Genomic DNA, 12,350 nt, shown 5'->3' with positions numbered 1-12,350 from the left:
TGGCTCAGCATTGAAGAAAAGGATGCCCAGGTGGCCAGACTTCTCACAGAGGAATCCCCAAGATTCCTTTTGGCCCCAGATAAGAGCTGTTATTTAATCCCTCTGAGCTCAAAAGTTTCTGGAGCAATATGTAACCCCTAGCCTGCCTGTAATTATGTCCATTTTCTGCACTTCTACATTATAGTGAGGACTAATGTAAATAATGACTCAGAGGTGAAGCAAGGTCTAAAAGTATCATGTGTTTGTTGTAAACATACAACTTTGTAAAGTTTAAATATACTGTACTGTCAGTCCTCAAAAATTGATAATGTATGTTTGGATTAATCAAAATACCCTGGTTCTTGATCTCAGAAAATTATATACTAGTTGTTTACTTACTGCGTTATGGAAGGCAGCTAAAGTGTTCAAACTCAAAATAGATTTTGGAAATTTAGGTGATGAAAGGAAATCTGTCTAGGGAATGTTTGTAAGCTCATGAACCAAACATCACAGAGTAAGATCAGTTATTACTGTTAAATACACTGTATTCTATGGTGAATTGTGTTTTGATGACAAATGCATGTCGAAAAGATTAAATGTATGGAGCAAATACAAAGTTAAGGGTATTTTATCTGTGCCTTGTCCCTGAAGTTCACATCTGCCCCGAGGGAAAGCAGTATTTCGACTGTAGGTTTCCTGACCCTGAATTACCAGCTGGTGGTGTAAATTGTGAAACTACATGTGCAAACCTGGCTATGAACTTCACTTGTGCCCCATCATCACCCTGCATAAGTGGCTGTGTTTGTGCTCCAGGGTAAGCCTCTTTTTCTTGATAATACAGAACGTTTAGAATTTGATAGAAAACACAAGAGCACTTAAAAACATTATTTATAGGAATAGCTAAAATTGTGTTCTGACTAGTGGTTCACTTTGAGTTGGTAACTAGAAGACTGTTGTAATTATTTTTCTGTGCTCATGGAACATATCACATATGTTATGTGTGAGATGCATATCACATATAACACATGACTAAATAATGTCGCAATATGTTATGTATACAATATAATTAAAGTAATGCAGTGAATCGAGGAGAGATCTCATTTCAGGATGGACTTGGCATTTACCTCCTGATTCAACTGCAGTTTTGGGAAAATGATAGTGAGCCACTCTGTATTCAAAACACTTGAAGTACATATATTTTGTATATTCTGTTGTGCTGTTACTCTTGTCGATTTTAAGTTATATTATTGATGCCAACTGATCTATCTAATGGATGTTACAGAAAATGGTGTGTTGAGGTTACTTAGGGCAGTGGCTAACAGTGGGAGCTCTGGCTTCAGACACACCTGTTTCAAATCCCAGCCCTGCCGATATCAGCTGCGTGGTTTTTCTGCAAGTTCCTTTAAAGTCTCAGGCATTGTGAAATGTGGTGTGTGTGCCTGTGTGTGTGTGTGTGTGTGTGTGTGTGTGTGTACACTCAATAAGTATGGGTCACTATTTTATGGCAGCATAATTTACTCTTATCTTTGTAAATTTTCTTTAGTAGCAGAAATGCCTAGTATACATGGAAGGTAAATACAGAATCTGGTGGCTCTTTGCTTCCTTGCAGGCACACGTGGAATCTGGCCTCACTGGCCTTCCTTCTTCTGGTAATGAATTGAGGCAGTGCACAGAGGGAGGGCCACCTAAGGCAAAGAGGTCACCCATTCTTTCTCGATGAACGTACTCACACAAAGCGATTCCTGGGCTCCATTCATATAAACCAGGAGCAAAGAAGAGAGAGGTTTTGTGGTCTGTTTCCCAGGAGAGTCACATTTGTCTAAATGGTCCCCATCTGGAATAGGTTGAAGAGCCAAGTAATGGGACTGTATCAATCTCTTTAGAAAGAAAGGACATAGAAGGAGTGTGAAAGAACAAGGCCTTGCCTGGGAAAATAAAAGCAGGTAGAAATCAGGTCATACAGCAGATGAGCAAGGAAGACATTTTAGTAAAAAGGACAAGGGAAATAAAACCTTTATTATAGTAAAATAATTGAACCCTACAACATTGCTTGATTTATTTGATTTGATTACGATTCAGGGATGCATGGCTGATTAAATAAATCTACATCCTAATTTTGTTTCATGTGCTTGTGGTTGATGCTATTATTTAAAAAAATATCTATTTGCTGTCACCTTTGACTTTTAGTTCAACAGTGATTTATTAATTTACTGGTCAAATTTTATTACAAAACCTTAAAGTAATTTCCTCCCACCTTCTCATTTTATTGACATAAGTATAGTTGGAATTGACTAAGAGGCCTCTCACTGTTTGGAAATAATTTTGTTAGATGGAACTTTCTATTATAAAGTTGTTCTTGGTAGTATGATGTGTATTGACTTCCACGCGACCTTGGCTGGCTTATTTTAGGACAATAAGCCTGGTGTCACTTGTTGTCATGGGGCTCCTTGTAGTGCCAGCAGTTCATCCACTACAAATGGACCACATACCTTAGTTTAGAAATCATTGTGGATTAAAGAAATGGAAAGTAATATAGTGGAAAGAGTCATATAGAAATGGGTTAAAATGTTGCCCCTCTTTCTTATTCGGTAAAGTACCTCGGGACAAATCTTAACCACTTGGAGTCTCAACTTTATCTTTTTTTTTTTTTGAAGGATTTTAAATTTATTTATTTATTTATTTTTGGCTGCGTTGGGTCTTCGTTTTTGTGCGAGGGCTTTCTCTAGTTGCGGCAAGCGGGGGCCACTCTTCATCGCGGTGCGCGGGCCTCTCACTATCGCGGCCTCTCGTTGCGGGGCACGGGCTCCAGACGCGCAGGCTCAGTAGTTGTGGCTCACGGGCCTAGTTGCTCCGTGCCATGTGGGATCTTCCCGGACCAGGGCTCGAACCCGTGTCCCCTGCATTGGCAGGCAGATTCTCAACCACTGTGCCACCAGGGAAGCCCCTCAACTTTATCTTTTTAAAACGGGTGTAATAATATCTACTTCATAGATGGTTGAGTATATGCAGCACACTAGTCATATGGTAGGTGCTCAGTAAATGTTTATTTTATTACTAACCCCACTTCCCAAACCTGCTTAAAGCAGACAATTCACAGTGATTTACAGCTCTCTTCTTCCAGTTTTGATTAGTTATGAAAAACTCATCAGTCATCAGTGTAACCATTTAAAACCACTAGTTTGGCTGGTTATTTAAGAATTGTGCTTACAACATTTAATGGAGTATAACCTGTAAAAATACTGAATCACTAGGCTGTACACCAGAAGCTAATATAATATTATAAATTAACTATACTTCAATTAAAAAATTAAAAATGTGAATAATATTTTAAAAAATAAAAGAAATGAGAATTGAAAAAAAAAGAATTGTGGTTCATTTCGGTGAGGCATCCCTTATCTAAACAATTCAGCAGCCAATGTTTATGAAGCACCTAATATCTGGGACATTGTGTTAAGACACAGGGATGATGGTGCTAAAATAAATATATATAAGATAACAATAGAATCTACCTTATGGAATTGTCACTAGGATTAGATGAGTCAATGATGTATTTAAAGCAGGTGGAACAGTGGCTGGGCCATAGTTAACACTCAAAAATACTAGTTTTTGTTATTGTTCTTATTTTCTCTGTAAGACGTTTAATGAATTACTTGCAATTCATTGTGGTAAACCCTCCAAAAAAGGTTTGTACATATTGCTACATATAGGGAGTGTGGTACATAAAAGATTGCACTGAAAAGATTGCACTAAATTGAGTCTTGAGTGATGAGAGAAAAAATCTTTTAGTTTTCTAGGCAGAAGAGAGATGCAATGCTCAGGGAAAGTGGCTAGAAGTTTGGGAAGGTTGAGGGGAGAAATTATGGACTCTAGGGCACTGTTGTCTGAAAGAAAGAAATCTGAATGAGTTGATGCATCATTTATATAAATAGTTTCATTTCTTCACCTTTACTCAACAACTGAGTGACTGCTATGTGCTAGGCATTGGAACACAACCATTAACAAGATATTCATGGTCTTCCGGAGTGAAACTTAAAGTCAAATGGATAACATATACATTAGATAAACTATGAGCGAGGAAGCAGAGCACTAAAGGAACATATGTGATTATTTCTATTTGAGAGAAGAGACAAGAAGTCAGGATTCCTGACTTCTATGTTAATTTTGACAACATGGAATTCTCACATTTTAAAGCAAGTTCAGAAAAAAACTATGTATTTTATCTATTTTTACTAGCTAGTTTTGAATGTTGCTATTACTATTTTATTATCCATTATTTATTATTTTAATTTCTTTTATTATTATAGTTATACTATTATATATTTAAATCATTGTATTTATTAGTATTTTATTATTATTTATGGAAGCTATTTTTGAGAAAAGATTTTAGGAATATTGAAAAATATATGTATATATTTATATTAAGGGTATTGAAATATTTACTATATATAATATGTATTTATTTTATCTTCATATCAAAATATTTTGATAATACACCCAAATTGATTTCTCCTTGAGATTATGAATAATGATTTTGTTTTAATTTTTGTATTCAGAGATATTTTAAGATACTTTCTTATGGGGTAATCTTTCATGAAGGAATTTACACTTTGAAGAAACCAACATTCAAAACTTGATATGTTAATAATAAAATGTGAAACACTCGATATAATGGTTTCTTATTCAAGACACACCTAAAGCCTCATGGTTTTTAACTTTAAGCACTAACAAAAGAAGCTTTTGATTACTCTCTCTATCCTGTAATAGAAAATGTTATCCAGCTCATACTTCACTATTTTGTAAAAAAATTCTTAGACTCACAGACTCTTCTATCAAGTAGCAAATATTGAAGAAAGGGAGCCTTACTTCCTCTTTAATTGTTTTTTCAGAATATCTCACTTTACCCGGAAATTTAGGCTTCTGTCTCCCTTTTGTTGTACTAAGTGATAACAAAAAGTTTAAAATTTTGCATCCAGTCATTTGCCTGGCATTTATTTATTTCTGTGATGTGAAAGGTACTGTGTGGTAAAATAGGGGAGAAAGACGGGATTCAACCCCTCCATAGGTCAGATACAACATGCTTTCGACAGCTGTAACAAATATAGATGGTTTGTAATATGACAAGATTGCTGATTTTTTAAAAAACCAAAATTAGTAGTTTATATTAAATAGCATTTACTTCTTCACTTGAAAGAATGGCAGAGCACAAAGGAAAGTGTTATGTTCCTGAAAGCTGTCCGTGTATCTGGAAAGATTGGGAGTACCTCTCAGGAGAAGTGATTGCTACACCATGTTATACCTGGTAATGAGATCTGTTTATTTCACAGTTTTCCTAAGAAATTGTATTAGTTTCAGTCATCTTGTGTTTCCTTAATGTGACTGATTTCAGCAAAAAGCAAACCAAGTCTGAGTAAATAAGATTTTAAAGGCTTTCAGGAGTTGGTTGGGAGCTACTGCCTTCAGGGGGATCATTATTTTTACTCCTATTTGTTCAACCCAGGATAAAAAAATGAACTATGACAATTTGAAAATTTAATAGGAAAAACATATCTCAAGTTTATAAGAAAGTGATAAGTGTTCCAAAGAGAAGGTCACATTTGATGGAAAGTTTTCTGTTTGGAAATAAGCCATAAAATAAAATTGAAATACAGTTTCCTTGAAATGTGGATAAAAATTCTAAGTTCATGAACAAGTCCTGTCTAAGGTATTTAAATGGACTCCAGTAGATGAGATGGCATTGTGGTCTTTTAGCCACCAGCAGGCGTATGTTTAATTTTTCATTCCATCACCTGTTTTCTGTGTGACCGAGGCACAATTTCCAGGCTTGGTTGTGATGTCTGATAATTTATTTAGACAAAGTGGTAAATATATGCCTTATCTATCATTGTAATAAAATGTTATCAGAACGAATTGGGCATATTTATAAGGGCTATTGGCTTAGTGAATGCTTTTGAATACAAACCTTCCAATATTTATGCTGCTTGAAAAGTACTAATTAGAGCCAGGTTTCTTAGAAAGGTAACAGTGTTTGTATTATTTTCTAATAGTGTTTGTCGACGAGGAATGTTCAACTGCACATATTATCCATGCCCAGCAGTGTGCACAATATATGGGGACCGTCATTATCATTCTTTTGATGGACTGGAATATGATTATATCAGTGATTGCCAGGTATTTTTGATAAAGGTATGTCACTTTTACTTAAAATTATGTAAAGACAATGTAAGAAACAAGTATGGTGGACCATGGCATATCAAATCCATGTATCATTAGTAAAACCTATAAAAGTTATAGCAATTTTAAATTAATTTCCTTGACTCACTGTAAAGTTTTATTATGTATAAGTAATGGGCTAATTCATAAACTTTCTGTGCCTCTGTTTTCTCATTTGTAAAATGAGGATAATATTTGTACCTCTCTCCTGGGGTAGTTCTTAGGATTGAATGAAATAAATATATGTAAAACTCTCAGAGAGTGCTTGCTATTTAGTAACTGCTCAATAAATGTCAGCCATTTTTATTTTTATTGGTTTAGTTTGGTGAATACAAATATAAGACATTAAATCATGTATTGGACCACATATTGTTTATAGTTGTAGCAATCAAAACGACATTGTTCTCAATTCTAGACATGCTATTTTGATGATATGCTTTGGTAAACCCTGGACTTTGTATATCTGATAAAATCCTTAAAATTTCTCATATCTTTAATGCATTCGGATTTTCTGTATCCCTAAATTTTATTTAGCTATCATTGATCCCAGAATTAAATTTCTAAATGAAAAATGTAAGCTTTAGGAAGAAGTTGCACAAGAATAAGCAAAATAACATCTTTTTCTCCAGCAAGGTAACCTGTGATTATCTTGAATGTGTGTTTTTTTCTGGGTAAGGCTTTTATGTTTTTAGAGGTTCATGTATGATCCTGTTCTTTAAGCATATGTCAAGAAAGTAGACATATTCCCATTTTGTATTAGTTATATTAAATAAAAAACAAACAGTAAAATCTATAGCCTCAATGGAAACCACTGAGTTTCCCTTTCAGTGCTATTTTTAGTCTTCTTTATGAACAATTTTAAGTTTCTTAAAGAATAAATCCCTGGGAATGAATTTGGCAGTTAGATAATTATAGAAGATGACAAGTTGCCTATAGGGGTTGTGTGTGCGTGTGTGTGTGTGCGGTTTTGATACTATTTGGAGCATAGGAAAAGCACAGTGATACATATACATTCATGAGTATTTGTCCTCTTAGAACAAGCCTTATTTAGCAAACAATTTTACATGAGAATTTTCTTGTCCCCTGAAGTTTAGGTTGTAAATTGAGAAGCTTGGAAAAGTAAATAACAATTTAGAGATTTGAATACATAAACAGATACTTTTTTTCTCAAAATGTATCAGACTGATTTTATACCGTATCCTTGCTTCCCTTGATATTTAGGTGTCTCTGACATTCCTTAAGATCTCTCTTCTTTTGACTTTCTCGATATTATGCTGTTGGAGCCCTTCAGTGTCTCTTCAGGTTTCTCCATTGTCTCTTTGTTGCCTTTTCTTTTAGCATAAGTCCCAGACCATAGATGACTGAGTTGGCTCCTTCAGGGCAAGGACCAAACCTTAGTCACCATTGTCTTACCAGTGTAGAGCATTGTGCTGGGAACATAGTTGTTCACTGAATGTTGACTGAACTGGACGTCTGTTCTTGGCTCTCTGCCCTTTTCTCCTAATGCTTGGTATGATCATCCCTCTCTACAATCTTAACCTCATCTACAAGCTGCTGAGTTCCAAATTGACATGGACAGCTCTGACCTTCAACTTCCAGGCTCTTCTGACTCAAGTTCATCCCTACAATAATACATTTTTTTCATTCTGTTAATCTTTCTAAGACTCACATTGCTATCATGTCATTGCTTCTAAGAACTACGGTTGACTCCCAATTACCAGCTTCCATAAAATCAAATTTCCCTTGAGACCCTTTGATAATCTTTCAAGGGTCTCAGTTAGCTCCACCCCTCCTCTATGTCTTTTCTCAGGGTATTTTCCTGTACCTGATTGCCTCTACTCCCTCAAAATAACTTTTCTAGTTCACATTTACCTGTTCTGTTCTTACACATCCTATTGTATTTAATAGTCATCATGTCAAAAGTAAGCAGCCCATTATATTCTGATTATTTTATGTGTGCTCAATTAGATTGTGTATCATTTTATATGAGAGCTCTGCGTTATACTGCTTTTGGGTTCCTCATAAGGGCTAGCACAATTACGGTTGTACTATAAGAGCTGAAAAATTACGTGCTCGGTTTTTTAACCATTTTTTTAGAGGGTAGAAATCACAAGCTTACACTTAATTAGTAATCTTTGTTATAAACGCATATACATGCCTTTAACATGAAGTATGTAGAGCAGTGCTTCTTAAGCTTTAGTATGTATGCACATCACCTGGAAATCTTGTTACAATATAGTTGCCGATTTTATGTGTTTGGAGCAGTATCTTGGATTCCGCAATTTTTAATAAACTACCCTGATGTTTCACGTCCATAGTCCACTCTTTGAATAGCAAGGATGTAAAGCATTTTCTTCTTTAAAAAACGAATTTTAACTATTTTTGAAATTCTCTTCTTCTGAATAGTAAACTTTGTCACATCTAGAAAAAACAAAGTATCATTGACAATATTGTATCAAACATGACATGTTCCCATTGGATATGTCACTGAGGTTAATTAATGATGCTTTTTATGGTTTCATTTTATGTAGCAAAACAAAAATTCCGCCAAACTTTGTTTTCATTTTGTGTATGGAAAAAATTATTTAGAAGTATTTACTAAAAACATTTTAAACCTTGTCAATGTATCACCGTCTTTGCAAACATTTTCCAATGTGTGACAATGGTCTTTGCTCATGCATTATCATTTCATTCATTTAATAAACAATTTTTAGGGCCTATTAAATGTAAACTGTGTTAACAAAAACATGCCTTCTCTATTTATTAAGATAGAATTTTGCAATAAAATTCTAAAGTTTTGAAACAAGGATCAGGACCTACATTTCCTTTTTCCTTCCCCCAGTCATTTTGCAAAATGCTGGGCATTCGGTGAACTCTTAACAACTGCTTATTTGATCTACCTGGCTTTTCCTTAACTCCTCATTTGTCTTTGCAGTAGAGAAATCATAGTATTTACCACTGAATTTTCAAACAATGATTGTTTTTTTTAATTGAAGTATAGTTAATTTACAATGTTGTGTTAGCTTCAAGTGTACAGAAAAGTGATTGTGCAGAAAGAATATTTGTCTCAACTCTGATTCCTGACAAAATGAAAGTATCTTCTTCTGTTTGATGCTGAGTGATGGTAGCAGTCTTTTTTTATTGGTGCTGCAATATAACAGTGCCATTTTATTTAGCAGGCAAGAGCCATTAAGGTTTGGCTTTTAGGTTTTATAAACCTGATTTCCTATCATCACTTTAATTTTCTACTATATCCTTCTGTAAAAATGTATACATAATGTTCAGTCTCAGATTTTAATGAGACATGCCTATCTGTATATGAGAAGACATGTTGCAGGAAATGTTATTCCAACATTTGGATACCTAATTAAATATCTGGGTTAAGATCTGTCATTAGGGTTCATGTGGTAAAAATAAGATATAAAGAATATTAAAAGTCTAAAGCTTCAAGTTTTAGAATTGTATATGCCTTTTGTTTTTTAACATCGTTATTGGAGTATAATTGCTTTACAATGGTGTGTTAGTTTCTGCTTTATAACAAAGTGAATCAGCTATACATATACGTATATCCCCATGTCTCCTCCCTCTTTCGTCTCCCTCCCACCCTCCCTATCCTACCCCGCTAGGTGGTCATGAAGCACGGAGCTGATCTCCCTGTGCCATGCAGCTGCTTCCCACTAGGAATTTTACGTTTGGTAGTGTATATATGTCCATGCCACTCTCTCACTTTGTCCCAGCTTACCCTTCCCCCTCCCCGTGTCCTCAAGTCCATTCTCTATGTCTGCGTCTTTATTCCTGTCCTGCCCCTAGGTTCTTCAGAACCATTTTTTTTTTTTTTAGATTCCATATGTATGTGTTAGCATACAGTATTAGTTTTTCTCTTTCTGACTTACTTCACTCTGTATGACAGACTCTAGGTCCATCCACCTCACTACAGATAACTCAATTTCGTTTCTTTTTTATGGCTGAGTAATATTCCATTGTATATATATGTGCCACATCTTCTTTATCCATTCATCTATTGATGGACACTTAGGTTGCTTCCATGTCCTTGCTATTGTAAATAGAGCTGCAATGAACGCTGTGGTACATGACTCTTTTTAAATTATGGTTTTCTCAGGGTATATGCCCAGTAGTGGGATTGCTGGGTCATATGGTAATTCTATTTTTAGTTTTTTAAGGAACCTCCATACTGTTCTCCATAGTGGCTGTATCAATTTACATTCCCACCAACAGTACAAGAGGGTTTCCTTTTCTCCACACCCTCTCCAGCATGACCAACATATACTTGATAAGCCAAGAAATATTTTATTCGACCATGGAGTAATTATTTCATACCAAAGACAAATTAGTGATTAACCAATGCAACCTAGTAGTCATGGTTTTGAAATATTATCATTCCAGATAGTAAATTTCTCAACACTTGGAGATTTTTTGCTGCAATTTTAATTAATTAATTAATTTTTTTAAGAATCAGCATTTCCTTTGAGAAGGATAGAATGGCTGCCAGCACCATTCATTTACTTGCTGCTTTTTCATAGGCAAGAATCACTTCTGTGAATATCATATTTAATTCCTTCTTCTTTGTCAAGCAGCTCTCTTTCCTCCCTGTCTTGATTACAAATTCCAGACTTTGTCATTTGTAACTCATTTTTATCTGGTAAAACTTATCATTTATTTTTTTGGGCCCTGTGAAGGATCTAGTAATAAAATTCATAAAAATTTCCATTTTATTTGCCAATTGGACTTTTAAAAATTAATACTTACTCAACTTTATCTTGAAAGTATAATGTTACTTGACTCTGACACACTGAAGGAATTGTAAAGGTTTTTGTTTTCTTTTTAATCTCTGGATTGTGGAGCTTTTTTGTTTTTTTAATGTGGACCATTTTTAAAGTCTTCACTGAACTTGTTCCAATATCGCTTCTGTTTTATGGTTTTTTTTGGCCACAAGGCATGAGTGGTCTTAGCTCCCTGAATAGAGATCGAACCTGCACCCTCTGCATTGAAAGGCAAAGTCTTAACCACTGGACCACCAGGGAAGTCCCTGGATTGTCGAGTTTTAAATGTAATCTGATTCCAGCGAATACTTACCCTATCTTTGTTGATGTTTATCAAACTTTAAAAATTCAAGTTCTCTGGTATTTTATTCATTTTGGAGGCTGTTTATGCTATAATTTAAATAGCACAAGGAATATAGCACATTATTTTTTAAGTGTGTTGAAGCAAATCTAGGACAAAGTTCATAATTGTATTTCCTGAGGTAAGACTTTTTTAAGAGTAAAAAGAGTTGAGAAACCAAACAGCAACTTGACCTGTGCTATAAGCTCAAAGAAAGAGAGGACACTGGATGTTTTCAGCAAAAGTGGGAAATTTAATATTCCAACTCCCAGATTTCAGAGCCAAACTCTACTTCCATTATCTATGACAGGCCCCTGTCACTGCTAGGTTTCTTCCTGTAACTTGTTTTAGATTAGGTTTTTCAACATTCTGTTCAGTTGATAGCTCAAATGTTTGGTGCTCTCCTTAAGTCTCTGAAAACCCTTCTAATTTCATCGCTCTCAAATTTTTATACCTTGTATCATCATTTTTCATGTCAATATTTCTTGTGTGATTTCTATGTGTCAGGCCCTATACTGAGAAGTGGAGGTACAGAGTATGCAAACATAGATATCAGTCTAGGGTCCTTTGAAACTTAGGCTGGTGGTGGAGAGTTATTAATCACCAAATCACAAAATTCATATAAAATTGCCACTGTAAAAGTTAATGATGACCTATGCAAAATCCAATTAAACCTTTTAAATGTTTATCTTCCTTTTTTGAAGTGGTTCTTGCTTTGTCTCCTCTGAGGTAATTCTACTGCTTCTGCTGGTCTTTGACCACTCCTCAGTCTCCTCTGGTGGCTTCTTTCTCCAAGAGTTTCTTAGAACACTGGGTCTCACAAGTTCCATATTTTCATGTCTGTCTCCTCTATAAAACTCTTAGTTGCTTGTAATCTCATAATATCTTGACGGATAAACCCTGTATGCATTTATGTATGTACCTAGGTATGTATTTATCCATCCATCCATCCATCTGTCCATCCATCCACAGGAAATGAAAACAGAGAGGAAAAGAAGTCAAAGGGAATCATTACACCCTATTTAGGCAAATGTAAAGAT

General features: G+C 35.0%; 1 protein-coding gene across 4 annotated transcripts in view; it reads left to right on the top strand.

Moving 5' to 3' along the window:
• Positions 1-12,350, top strand: part of OTOGL (otogelin like) — a 156,920-nt gene that overhangs the window by 61,671 nt on the left and 82,899 nt on the right. For 3 of the 4 annotated variants that reach the window (XM_082418857.1, XM_082418859.1, XM_082418856.1), the window contains 3 exons: positions 631-793; positions 5,171-5,278; positions 6,024-6,162. In XM_082418857.1, coding sequence (XP_082274983.1) covers positions 631-793; positions 5,171-5,278; positions 6,024-6,162 — 410 coding nt within the window. The remainder of the gene's footprint in view (positions 1-630; positions 794-5,170; positions 5,279-6,023; positions 6,163-12,350) is intronic. The other variant, XM_082418858.1, reaches the window with a different exon arrangement.

The sequence above is a fragment of the Balaenoptera physalus genome, assembly GCF_965194825.1.
Source record: "Balaenoptera physalus genome assembly, chromosome: 13".
NCBI lineage: Eukaryota > Metazoa > Chordata > Mammalia > Artiodactyla > Balaenopteridae > Balaenoptera > Balaenoptera physalus.
This window is presented reverse-complemented; position numbering and strand designations above follow the sequence as displayed.